The sequence below is a fragment of the Olea europaea genome, chromosome 23 (genome assembly GCF_002742605.1).
Source record: "Olea europaea var. sylvestris chromosome 23, O_europaea_v1, whole genome shotgun sequence".
Classification (NCBI taxonomy): Eukaryota; Viridiplantae; Streptophyta; class Magnoliopsida; order Lamiales; family Oleaceae; genus Olea; species Olea europaea.
Window position 1 is genome coordinate 11,430,864 of NC_036259.1, and position 14,909 is coordinate 11,445,772.

At 34.5% G+C, this 14,909-nt stretch overlaps 1 protein-coding gene across 1 annotated transcript in view; it reads right to left on the reverse strand.

Annotated features, from left to right (window-relative positions):
* The window catches only part of LOC111372390 (psbP-like protein 1, chloroplastic), a 29,088-nt gene extending 14,587 nt beyond the window's left edge, over positions 1–14,501 (reverse strand). The window contains exons 1-5 of the mRNA XM_022994728.1: positions 14,343–14,501; positions 12,544–12,608; positions 12,356–12,449; positions 799–882; positions 395–477 (exon numbers count right to left, since the gene is read on the reverse strand). Of these exons, the coding sequence (XP_022850496.1) occupies positions 395–477; positions 799–882; positions 12,356–12,449; positions 12,544–12,606 (324 nt within the window). The 5' untranslated portion in view covers positions 12,607–12,608; positions 14,343–14,501. The remainder of the gene's footprint in view (positions 1–394; positions 478–798; positions 883–12,355; positions 12,450–12,543; positions 12,609–14,342) is intronic.
* Between the last annotated feature and the right edge of the window lie 408 nt (positions 14,502–14,909).

Sequence of the window (14,909 nt, forward strand, 5' to 3'; positions counted from 1 at the left end):
TTGTATATATAGGAATAATAAGGCAAATTACACGGCTGAATGTTAGCTACCACTGTACACAAATGGAAGCTAAGCAATTTTCTACCAATTACAACTATGCGTTAATTACTCATCTAATTGACATAAAATACTTTGGCTAGCGTCAAAGGGGTCGAACCAAAGAAAGAAACGAATATTATTTTAAAGCTTCAGTTTCCGAGAATTCGGGGCGTTACAATTGAGTTTCCATAAATTATAATATTAACTATAGTTTATATAATTAGAATAGAAGAGAGGAGAAGAATGAACAAATTCTCTCAGTTAATACCAAAATCTGTTTCTCAATAAATATTAATAATTTATGAAATAAATTAAAAGAAACAATTCCGAGTGAAGAAGAGGACAAGGGATAAACCTGCCAACCAAATGGGTAAAGAAAAGTATATCCATCCTTCTTATCTGTGACGGACAGAAATCCCTGTTTTGTTTCTGCAGCAACTGAGACATATCAACGGTACACTCTTAGAATATCAGCTATTATTTTCCCAGGAATCAAATAAGTAAACAATTGAACGGCATGTTTTGAATGCTCTAGAGAACCATCTTATCTACCGGTGAAACTGAAAAACAATGACAGTAATAAAGAGAGAAATAGAATAAAAAAACAGTCAGTTTTGTGCATCGGTACTAAAAATTTTCAGTTCTTGGAGAAAGATTACAGGAAAAAGAAGCAATAAAAGAAGAAGAAAGCAAGACGGACTGTAAAAGTTTTGCAATGCATGAATGCATCCAAAAAAAATTCGTGCAATGATAACATACACGACATTGAAGTTTGGTGTGGCAACAATAACCCTGGAGAAATTGTTACTCCCAGGGCAAGCACTTGGCGTCTTCCAAGAGTATCTGTCATAAACACGGGGAAAGAAATTTATCAGTTATGCAGTGCAATTTTACAAAATAGACAACAGAGATAACATATACTGTTGGCTCACATCAAATCATAAACGTGAACACGGAACTTTCTCATAGCTTAGACAACGCAAATATGTGCCGATATGAAACAGACCCAAACGTTGATACACACACTTTTTCTCACGCTCACACAGAGTCAGAGAGAGTGCAAAACAACCACTTAGGCTATAATAAGCATTTACTCTTATATTCTAAATGATTTTAATTTATTTCACTGCAGGTGTAAGACATCCGAGTAATAATGACTTGTTCGAGAAAACATCAGGGCTAGCTCTTATATGGTATGATATCCATTTCTCAGAACAAATTCATTCACCTAAATTCTTGCCAATGACACACTTGTCTCTAGTGATCCAATGTCATTATACACTGCAGAAAAACAAACCCTCAAAGTCAAAACCACTATCTCCTCTTTAATTAACAGTGACTAAATATATGAAAAATCAAGGAACTGACCTTCTAGGATGTATTGTTTTGTAAAACGACGTCAGCTTTATTTAGTAACTACTTCCACACTGAAAACAAAAATGCACTCGTGCACCAAGATTTTACGTCTCCTAGAAATGGACAAACTCTGCTACAAAAAAATTCTATTATGTATATCATTTCATGAGAATCCACCATTAATTATCTTCATTAACATGCAGAAATGCCTATAACCGTGAGGGATTTGCTTCCTTTGGCAACACTGCCTCAATAATACATAACTAGGTGCTTAAGGATCCCCACTTCCTCATTGTACTATTCCTATAGGACACCTATTCACGAGTATCAATGATACATCAAAGTGAAGAATTGATATTTGCTAGTTTGTTGTCATGCTACCCATGACCACAAGTTATCTGGTATTATGATTATGCATTGAAAAACAGTTTCTGTAGAAACAAATGATATGAGAGTGGAGGAAATAACTAATATAGGGCAGTCAGGCACTATGCTGGTCTGACAGCAGGTTGTGATGCTTATAACTAGTAACACAATTACGAGTATACTTACAGCCAATTACAGGTTTAGGATGTATTTATTAGATATTATTCCACTTGACCTGATCTGCCAAAATACATACAAGTTATGCTAATCTCTTTACATCTTTAGCTTGCTTCGTTTGATGTCTCTATGCTTGTCTTTGTGACTTCTCAGAAGCACGGACACGCTGCTGGCGAAAATGTATTGGTGTCCGATATGTGCCTCGGACACATCGCCAACGCGTGTCAGAGGCAAGAAAAGGCAGTCGACTTGAAGAAATCAGTAAGAAACATCGATGGGAGGAAGAAATGAACGGTGACCATTGAATGCCTGGGAAGAAATGCAACAGGAGGCGACTGGTCTGGGAAGCGATTGTCTGAGGATGGAAAGAAAAAAGAGAGAAAAGATAAGGAAAGGAAGAGACTGCTGGGTCTGAAAAAGTCGGGGAAATCAAAAGGATTACCTTTACCAATGCAATTTTTAAATTGTTGGGCCAACCATCTGTAAAATTTCTCTTTTAGTGTATGTGATGTACGTTTTTTACCTGTATTTCTTTGTTCCAGCTGTAATCTTTGAAAAAAGAAATCGGTAAAATTTATTTGAATCAATTTTTTCTACCTTTTTTAGCCTTCAACAAAAAATAAAACTTAAATAAGAAGTCAAATACCTTTCCTAAAATTGCAAGAGAAATACAAAAAATTCACATAAATTTTTCTTCGTTATTTCATCTTTTTCAAAAATTTCATCAATCCACATTTGAAAAATCATTTGCAAGATCGAGAAGAAAATATGTTTTCAAGTTTCAGGTAATATCAATCCTATCTTACTTATACTAGAGGCGTGATTCTTCTTCACCCCACTTTTTATCGGAAGTTGGTAGGTAGTCTCATCTACCTTACTATCACACGCCTAGATATTTCCTTCACGGTTCATACTGTCAACAAATTTATAGATGTTCCTCACATCTTCATTTGGTAGCTGTCCACCGTATTATTCGCTATCTTATTGGGACTTCTCATCGTGGTTTGTTCTTCCCTCGTGGGATACCTCTTGAACTCACAGCTTATAGTAATGCTGATTAAGCTGATTGTCTTAATCCTCGTCATTCTACTACTGGATGATGTATCTTTATTAGTACTCTTATTTCTTGGAAATTTAAAAAATAAAAAAAATTGCGTTTCACGGTCCTCCACTGAAACTGAATACCAACCTATGTCTGCCGCATGTTCTGAGGTTGTGTGGTTATGTGGTCTTCTTGCAGACTTGGTATTTCCCAATCACAGCCTACACATATCTATAGTGACAACATTAGTGTTATTCAAATTATAACGAATCCTGTGTACCATGAACAGACCAAATACATTGAGGTAGACTGTCATTACATCCGAGACGACTATGACTCCAAGATCATTTTCTTCCTCATGTTTCCACTAATCAGGAGTTGCGGATTTCTTTACCAAATCTATGACTCGTCTTCGCCATAATTTTCTCGTCGGCAAATTGATGCTTGTGGATTCCCCAGCATCAATTTAAGGGGTATTAGAGACATGATTATAATTTATGATTCGTCTTTCCTTGTATAGACATAACTGTCGCATAGAATTAGGAATTTACTTTCTTTATTTTCTTACATTTTATACCTATGTAAATATTCTGTAAATTGGAAGGAAATACATAAAGGCATTAAGCCAATTCTAGTCAATTTAACTACTTGAAATTTTTTCTTTTGAAGTTATGAGTGGTAATGCTATGGATGATGATTTATCTAAACCCCTTTGGAAATATGTTACAAAACTTGATAAATTTAATGAAAAGGTTGGTAACATTCTTTGGCAATGTAATATTTGTAATGCAACTAAGACAAATTCATACACAAGAGTGAGGGCACATTTTTTAGAATTACAAGGCCGTGGAATTGGGGTTTGTGGAAAAGTAGCTAAATATATATATATATATATATATATATATATATATATATATGAAATGCAAAAAATGGAAGATGAAGCCAAGTTGAGAATGCAAACTAAGGCGGCAAAAGAGTGCCATTGCCATCGGATAATATGAGTTTTAGGGATTCTCATGTTTTGGAGGAAAAGACAAAAAAAGAATAGTGCAATGGAAAATGCTTTTAATGTGACAATGCGTCATTAATTGGATTCCAAAATTGCTAGAATGTTCTATTAAGTGGTTTGCCTTTTACTCTTGCAAGAAATCCTTATAACATTAGTTTTTATACTCTTATTTCCAATAGTCGGATTTAGGGGTATTTGCCTACTAGTAATAACAAGTTGAGAATTATTCATCTTCAAAAAGAAAGAAAAAATGTAGAGAGGTTATTGATCCCAATTAAAGGCATGTGGGCGGAAAAAGGAGTTACCATTGTAAGTGATGGATGGAGTGATCCACAAAGAAGGTGATAAGTCCGTTTTGTGCACTTATTTGAGCCATATTTCTAAACCTTTTTTTTTAAAGGTAATCAGATATTTTATTGATCAATGGAAAATAAACATGAAGTGTATTATAAAATTAACACCAGTAAGAAACAATATAAAATTGGACAGCCCATTTATATGCCTAGTAGCTGAAGCATTAAACAAAGTATACAAAGTTAAATTAAATAATTCTCTAATGTACTCTATTGTGTGTGTTTTATCGTAAAAACAATGGCGGTTTCTTTCTCTCCACACACACCATACGATGCAACCTGCAATAAAGTTCCATACAAGCTTGCTATCCCTGTCACAAAATTTTCTCCTCCATGCCTTTAACACATCTTCCATACTCCTCGGCAACACCCAATCCACGTGTTAAGACGTCAGAATATCGTTCCACAGCAAACAAGTAGCATTACAGTGAAGGAACAAGTAGTCAATCGTCTCTGCATCCTTCCTACACATATAGCACCACTCTTTAACATAAAAACCCCTTGTTCGGAGATTATCCGTGATTAACACCTGTCTCCTGACAACTATCCATATTAAAAATGACACCCTTGGAGGCAGTTTACATTTCCATACCATCTTCCAAGAGAATGAACTCTCCACAGGTCCCAATAAGGATCTAAAATACGCGCCAACTGAGATGATACCATCTTGTGTCAACTCCCCTGCTACAATCACCCTCTCCTACCCTGATGTGCACCTCATATAAAGATGTCAGTAGCAAAGCATAATCATCCACTTCCCAGTACTACAAACCCCTCCGAAAGACAATGTTCCAACTGAGACTTCTATTATGTATATTTAAGACCCCCTTCACTGTAATAGAAGGCTCCAAAGCATTACGATACAAAGAGAGAAATCCCTCCCTAAGCAATTGCTCTCCACACCAACAATTATCCCCAAAACTAATAGTATTACTATGCCTCACCACAAAAGTCCATCCATCCCCAAAAGCACTCCACTTTTGTCGGATATACCACCGCAAACTCACCCCATAAGAGCCATGTCCATCGACTGAGCACCATCCCCCGCCATAACACCATATTTTGCCCCTATAATTTCTCTCCAAATGCTCTCCCTCTCCACTCCGAATTGTTACAACCACTTACCCAACAAGGCTTTATTAAATAATACAAGGCTCCTCACTCCAAGACCCCACCCTTAGGAGAGAACAAATTGCATCTCAGTTGACCAAATTTAATTGGGCCTACACCAATTGTCTATGATAATCGGACTCTTGTTTGCGATTGGCATACCCGTGTTGACACAACATGGCACGACAAGGCACGGGTACGAGTATGAGATATACGGCACAACAATTTTCAACCGGACACGACAACCTCGAAAGGTTGACCGCGGTGACACCTCCGTGAAGAAAGATGGGAAGCACCAACTGTCCAAAGTGAGGAAGAAGAATTGTTCACGCATCGATTTCAATAGGCGACAGAGGAAGAAGAACCGTTTATGCTGTAGTTTCCATCGATTTAAGTTGGTGAGGAAGATGAACAATACTGAAGGAGAAATGAAGGGGCATGGTCTACATGGCCTACCAACATATATGCTTTAACATCTACACTGGGTCAGTGTCATGTAAGCCCAATCATTTAGTAGAAGAAACCCACTTAGGAAAGGTTTATAGGATGAGCTATAAATGAAAAAGTGAAATAAACTTTAGTTTTGTAATATTTGAATTACATTTTTACCCTTAATTAAAAAACGAGAGAGGTATTTTAAATCTAAAAAGGAAGCAAACTTATTATCATTTAAATTTACCATTTCCCAAATTAAAATTTCAACTTAATCTATTCGTTAATTAAGTATCTATATATGATGTAATAAATATAAAAAACTAATTAATTTAGACAATTAAATTAAAAAATTAAAAATATATATTTTGATCATGTCCACAATGTAACATCTCGAAATATTTTCAAAAAATCCCATATCGACGTACCCACGTACCCGTGAACAAAATTTAGTCTTTATTTAGCCATGTCCCCGTATCCTACATTTTTAAAAATAAAAGATCCAATGCTTGGATACATACCTATAACCGAGTCCGAGTATCATAGCCAAATGTAACGGAATTGGAAATGGCCCCAACTTTTGGACTTGTATTTGGAATAAAAGTAAAAAAACAATTGGACTCATGTGGGGATAAAAAAAAAAAGAAAAAGGGCTGCTTGCTACTAAGAGGAATTATATATACACACACACACACACACACAAAAGAGACAAAAAAGGGGATAACAATTCGAGTCCCTTTTGGAGTAAAACATTAGCGGCTAGAAAATATATATGTACAAGGAAAAAAAGAAAAAGTTGGGAGAAAAGCCAGCGACTGTGATTGATAAATATATATACACGCATTAAAAGAAAAAACCAGAGGCACATATATACAAAGAATTGGGCAACTGAATTGGGAAAAGATATATACATGCAAAGCCGGTGATTGCGGGAAAAGAAGGCACAAAATTGAAAACAAAAAGACGGTCGAGAAAAATTTGCAAAAATTAATCACATTCTTGTCAATTTTTGGTAATGTTTTTATCCTTTATTTGTTTAATTCCAATATTATGCTAGGAATGATTGACATGGATTTATTTTTCTCTATAATTATATGCGCAATAGATATACGAGTTTTGTGACTTGTTTTATACTCAAAAGATCAAAAATAAGTTAGACATAGTGTCAATTGTCATAGAGCTCGATAGGATATAGAAATATACCACTGTACTATACGTAACCTTTAAGTATTTATGAATTTTTAATGTATTTTTATATATTCGCATCTATAATAGAAATATTGTCGGTTACATGTAAAAATAGGTTTAATTCTAGTCGAGAGATATTGTAAAACAAATTAAGAATACTGGTCTTTATAATTGAATCGTGTTGTCAAATTTATAAGTTTCAAAGTTAAAGGAAATAAATATAAGGGGATTTAGAATCTTATTATATTTTTATAAAACTTGCTTTCAACTATAATCTTGCATTTATCTTAGCTAAATCAAGTTTCGCATTTATAAGTAGATTATTTAATTTATAAGAAAAATCACAAATTTTAATTGCTTTAGTTAAGGCTGAGTTAATCTGAGCTTAAACTAGCACCATCTCCTTGGGACGATGCTTGGACTCACATTCACTTTATAGTTTAACGACCGTACTATAATACCCCGAACTTTACATTATATCTTTGACCAATAAGATTCATGCATTTTATGCTATTTACAGTGTCATTTGCATATTTCATCAATTTTTTTAATTGCTCTCTTAAAATGGTTCACTCGATCATGAAGGGTATAAGACCTTGTTATAGTGTTAGTCCTTCACCCCTTGACCTAGGTGGTGAATTTTACGTTGAGCTCTGGTAGAGAAATAGATTAGTCTAGATATTGGAGATTGACTTCCTAAACAATGAGAATATTGAAAAGGCCGGAATTAGTATTGACAAATTACAAGTTTTCAATTTGATTGATTAAGGTAACTTAAACCCTAGATAGGTGATTGACACATTTGGGACATGAGGCATGAAGTAACATGATCACAATGCAATAACATAAGGTTTATATGACGTTATAAACATTGAGGTAAAAATCTTTGAAATCGGTCAAGAATTGGGTGTCAATCGAGTAAGTAATGAATGAACGGTTAAGAAATTAGCTCTATAAAATATTTTAGGATCTTAGAACAAGTAAGAGGGATTGACGGATTGTAAAGACATTAAAATAAGCTAAGGACACTTGATTTGTACCTGCAAGGATAGAGGTGAAATCATATTTCTACTACCAGAGACACCTCATGCTTGTCGATTTGTCCTTATAATGGTCAATTCCTGCACCATTAAGCATTAGTCACGTCTACAACACTCTTAAGGCTTCATTAATTTAGTATATTATCCATAAGTTTCATACAAATCCTTCAAGGATAGGTACAAAAACCAAAATGCAACATGAAGACGACACCTCTTGCTTAACATCTTGTGACTTGTCATTTTAATATTCAATTCCTTCAACCTTAAGGCTCTATCATAAGACACCGTATGTGATGAGGGAAAAGTCCAATTTTGCGGCATGAAGACACCTTGTGGTGGAACACCTCATACTTGGAGACACTTGTCATTTAACCACCAATTTCATCATCCTTAAGTATCAAGCACGACCCCTACCCTTACGACTTTTTATATAGCCCCTAAATAAGACATTTAACACCCCCCCCAAGTTATCCTCAAGTGACACCAAGTAAAAGAGAAGGAAAAGGAAACAAAGGGATATAGAAAATGAGAAGCTGGGATCGGCAGTTTGTGCAGATGAGTTTAACTCACGGTTTTGGAAGATTTTCTTTCATTCCTTTTGGCTGTTTTATAACCTCTTAAACCTCTGGTCTTGCTTGAGATCATGTTGGGATGTTTTGATGATTGAATGATAACAAAAGAGGAGTAATTGATTGCAGGAATTTGGGTGAAACAACCAAGGATCGAAATTGGATAGTTGTTGGATTTTACTTGTTTCACCTTTGGTGTTACATATTTTGAATGGAACACATATTTATCACTTTGAATGTTTGTACATAAGAGTTGCAAGTATAGAAATGATTCTTAATGACCCAGACTCTGATTTGGTGGCATGCTGATACAATGGAAATCGAAAATGGTCATAGGGAAATTGCTTGATTTGGTGTTTTGTAAAATAGACTGCCTTAGAAGCTTTAAATCCTTCACTTGTGGCAACTTTAGGGCATGATTATCTTTACATACATGTCATAGAAGTGCGGTAAAAATTTGAGAATTAATGGATATAGTTGGGGGTGAAAAGGGATTGAAAAAATAAGTGGACGGTGATGTAAACCGGAAAAACAGATTCTTTCCATTTAAATTAGCTTCAATCTTTACATGTTCATTTGTTATCACTTAGGCTTGGAAAGTAAATTTTAAGGAGTCCTAGGTTGTTAACAACAATTAGATGACATTGACACACATAATTGAACTCATGAAATAGTGACTTTTATGGGACTATTGTACAATGCGATCAATAACTTGAAATGATAGAACCATCTAAATTATTTCGGAATGAATGGATGTAGTACGGGATTATGTGTATGTTAAGGTTATCAAATCTAGGATCGTGTTTAATATTAGATGGTCGTGCAGGTGGCTTTCGACTTTAAGTGAAAAAGAAAATTGATCTATACCCTATAGAAGCGCACACACAAGGGCGAAAGGTAAGTGAATATCCATTTGCAACTACAATGCAAGAACAAAGTATTTGAGAGATAGTAATGTTTGAATACTTACCTCACTTTGGTAAGGACTTCATGTATATCGTATAACAGTTGTGATTATTAAGTATATATCGACATTGGTCTTAATTAAACGTGTCATTCATGAGCATTTTCATGTACATACACGACATACATCCATGGTTGAAAATCTAGCAAGCACAACACGATTGCAAAGTTGAGTTTTCCTCATAAAATGTTTTATTGACCACTGCTAGGGCACCGAGACATATGAGACAAGCTTATGTGATATAATTTGACATCGTGGGTGATACTTCCTGAGTGATTGCAAAGGTAGATAGGAGATGGGCCTTTGGTAACCACGGGTTGGTGGACCACTCGACTGTACCCTTGTGATATGATGAGTATTAGTGTTGTCGGGTGGAATACTTCTTAGATAACCATAGGGGTAGTTAGGGGATGGGCCTCTAGTGGTTGAAAAACCACTTATTGGTTATTCGATTATTGATATTGATATTGTGCAGAGCTCCATTCGATGCATAGTAGGTAGATCAAGTGTTCAATGGAAGATTTCAAATTAAATTATTTCGAGTTAACTTTGACGAATATTTGAACACGATGCATCACTAGCATAATGTTTAAAGTAAATGACATGATGTCATATATTATTATTAATCATACTCATGGCATTCATGATTTTTGCTTACTAAGTATTAGCTTATGTAGTTCGTGCATTGTAGGTGAGAACAAAACTACATAAAAGGCACGACTAGCTATGGAGCTCTTACAAGATTCCAGAGTTCGATGTACATGGATGACGATCTGTAGGGTTATTTTGTGGGCTTCAATTGTATTACATTTTGAGAATCCTGTATGGACATGTATGACTTTTGAAAGGGCATATAGATACTCATAATCCCCAAATAAACATGTTGGACTATGGTTACATAATCTTTGGTTTCGATATTCTAGGCAAATAGAAAAAGCTCCATTCAGATAAGGAAAAAAAATAATATATACATGAAACCATGTATCTAGGTTTAGTCCTCAGGTTTAATTTTACACAAGTGAGTGTATTGTTATTTATATAACTCGGGGTGTGACTCGTACACTTGCGATATTTTAATTCAAAAAATCTTTCATAAACAAAAGGCTACTAATTAATTTTATGTCGGTGACCGAGAGTGGACCAATGTTTTTAAAAGCGGTTGATTGTTCCAGTGAAACGAAAGATAAATATTTTATGGCTAACTTGATAAAGGAGATTATAAATGAAATTAGTCATGAAAAGGTGGTTTAAGTAATAATCGATAATGCTCCAAATTGCAAAAGTGCCGGACAAATAAATGAATTGAAGTATCCTCATATTTTTTTTGGACACCATGTGATTACAGACACTAAATCTTGAATTGAAGAACATTTGTGCGCAAAGAATGTTGAAAATAATTTGATCACATATGAGGAATGCAATTGGATTACTAATCTTCATGATAATGTAATGATTATAAAAAAATTTATAATAAACGATTCCATAAGACTAGCAATGTTCAATAAATTGTGCCTTTGAAGTTGCTTTCCATAGCGAAGACATGATTTGCTTCTATTATTGTCATGTTAAAAAGATTATGAGCAAGGAGTATTCCAAATTTTCAACTACGGAAGATGACTTTGGTGATTTTGAATCTATCAATGATCATTACGGCTTGGACCCGAAGACTTGGTGGGTTGTTTATGGTGCTTGCACACCTATGCTTCAAAGTTATGTCTTAATTATTGGGGCAACCATCTTCTTCCATCTTGTTGTGATCGAAATTAAAGTACTTATTCCTTTTTGCACTCTCTTAAACAGAATAAGCTAACTCCAAAAGGTGCCAAAGATTTGGTTTTCATCCATAGCAATCTTCATCTCTTGTAAAAGAGTGCACAATACTCACAAGGAGAGACTAAAATGTGCGATATTCGGTAGAGATGCATTTGATACATTTGAAGACAGTGTGCTTGAAGTTGCTAAATTATCTCTAGACGAGCCGGAATTGGAGGCGACAGTATTTGAGGATGATGGAGATGAAGACGTTGAAGAGGTTCAAGATGAATAATGTAATTAATTTCGTTTTTGCTTTTTGAACTTGTATTATTAAGAGACATATGAATTTAATGTCAAGTTTGATTTCTAATTATCATTTAATTATTTATATATATGATACAATAGTACAAAAAATTATTACTTTAGACAATCAAATTAAAATAAACTTAAAAAATAATATTTTAATCAACATGTCGGTGACGTATCGTGTCAAAAAAATTTCAAAAAATCATGTGTCGGCATGTCCGACATGTATCGTGTCTCTTGTCCGTGTCAGTGCTTCTTAGGTGACATTCTTGTCTACTTCTCCCAGTGGCCTGGCTCACTTTTCATTAGATTGTATAATAAGTTCAATGGCCGGCAATGCTAGAGGTGAATACAGCAATACTGTTCCAACCATATGCAAGTGGGAGATCTACGCATTTAGATGGACCCAAATAAATTGATGGATATGGCCCAGTAATTCATGGGTTGTAATATAGACATGACAAGGAGAATACAATACCGAGAACAAAATGAAAACTAAACCTACTTGTATGTGCACACATTAAAACACAAGTTTATAAACCAAACAAGAAAGTTAGCTTAATCCTGATATTTATGCTCATATCATCATCATGATGACAATAATAATATATTCAATTCAGAAGCATATGATTAATCAGAATCTACATACCTTGGCAAGGAGAAGTTGAAGCTGTAGGCACTTGATCAGACCTCACAAAGAAGACAATGTTTCTTTGATGATGGCCATGCCTACACAGACCCACCTGATGCATAAATTTACTTTATAAATATAAGAACAATAAAACATGTCATTGGAAAGAGCTGTTCCAAATAAAGAGAGAGAATGACGACTATAACCTTAGTAGACACATTTCGCAACAATGTTTGATGGATCGATGGTGAGTTGTGCAAAGACACCATATCTGTTTTAATCCATGAATAAAGAAATCATGATTAATGCCTGACATCATGTAGCTGTATACTCCAAATTTCAAGATAGAATGGATTGTTTGACCCCTTCGGCCAGCTGGATTATTTTTTGAAGCAATGAGCATTTTCTAATTTTTAAATTTGAACACGCACCAGCATAAACTATTTGGCGCATAAAATATACTCTCTTCATTTCCATATTGGATATGTGTTTTAATTCATATTTTTTTATTTACTGAAGTACAAATTTTCTTGCATATGTCAAAACACAAGTCCTCTACCGTTGAGAACGTTTTCGAATAAAAATCTCCATGAAATTGCAGTGTGAAAAAATCTAGCCAATAAAAGAAGTTTAACAGGTCATTCATTCGGTTAAAATAGAGAATTTACACAAGTCATATATGACACAAGAGCGTATAATTTGTAAATGAACAAGGGAAAGAATAGAACGAAAGGGGTTCAAGAAAAGCAGAAATGAGGGCATTTTTAATTCATGTAATCAGGTTGTCTATTATATAAAATAAGCCCCTCTATTTATAGAGCAGATAAACTAAAAAAATTAAAAAAGAAACAAACTTCTAACAAACTTTAATTGTATCAAAGTATCAAAACTAATCTAATCTGACTAAATATACTTTAAATCAAGCTTTATTTCAAAATCCTAGTTAAAATCTATATCTATCTTTATTCTTATGTTGATCTCCCTCATTACATCAGTGAATAAAATAGTTTTGCATCTGTGTAAAAGTTAAAGCTCACAAGATCCATAACTTGTACCATTGATTAGCCACCACTAATTCATTTTCAGAAACTGTTAAATCATAAATCAAGTCAAGATAATGCATGTTTCATTGAACATTTGCTTTCCTTTTAGTGGAAAAGTTTGACATTTTAGGAATCGGCTTATTGATTTGGGTATATTCCCGGCAATTATGATATTTGTTCTAATTTGGTTAGTGTCATCCGTGTACTTTAATCCCCAAATTAAGGACTGCTAACTTAATATCATCATATTTACTAAATAGGTTACAAATGAAGTTTCCTAGCTCTACTTTGGTCATAAACAAATGTTAACCACTTTCTAGATCTCGATTCTCAAACTCATAAACTAGTGTTTAACTCTTTTATGAGCATGTTTGGCAAAAAAGGTTGTTATGTGTGGACCTTGCCACACAACTGTGGGTCCCGTAGATTATCTAGCTTGTAAGCTCCTTTACTAATTTTGGTCTACACAATTTAAGGGTATTACATTATAAAAATGCAACATTTTTGCCATACATGCTCTATTAAGTAAGACTTAAAATTAAGTCTTGCACTGACTTATAATCTGGTGCATCTTCTAACAGATTGTCCCAAGTTCATTAATCATTAGTGAACTTTCCGGCAAGCTCTATTGAAAGACCAGTTTCAATAAAATTTTCAAATCAACTAGCATAACGTTTATGGAAATCCAAAGTCTTGGTGCAGGCTGTCCACATTACTAACAACCCCTGCCTGCAGAATAGATTCCCTAGTCCCTCTGACAATACACCAACTGGATGCACAAAGTTTAATACTCCATAACTCGAATTTTCAGGCAAAGAAAAACAAAAAAATGAATAAGGAAACAAAATGGAAACTTATAATGGTTTAAAATTTATGGAATTCAAGAATATGGAGCATTACATGTAATGGGATTAAGAATTTCAAGAACGCAGATGATTACATGTTGGTAGTAAATACTTTACCTTTCGGCAAAACAGAACAGGGTCGTCGGATTAAGGCTTTTCCAAGTGACGGCGACGAGAAGCGGGCTTCCTGCCACGTGTCCACAGGGAAAAGAGCCGTTGGTCTCGCTCTATCTTTGCCACTACATCTCTCGCTATATCCTCTTTTCACGCAGCACAATGAAGCGTAATTGCAGAATTAGTCTCCAGGTTATTGACTTAGCGACAAATAGGTCCCGTTCAATATTTTGGTACTTAAGCCACCGTTTGGCCCCATTACATTAAATTTCATTACATTTCATTTTTCTCTCTACTATTTTTAACCATATAATCTTCCATAAAATAATATTACAAGTAAATCAAAAAATTTTACTTCTTTTTCAACCACTCATTTTTTAAAATAACACTATTCCACTCATTTCTATTTCGAAAAATGGGGGCCAAACGGGGGCTAAGTCATCGACCCATCTTTTTTGTTGCATTGTGGTCCTTTGTTGATGGAAATAAACTTATAAACAAATAAAATAAATAGCAATCCATTCCGGTGTTCATCCATGGAGAAGAGAAATGGAAATATATATATATATA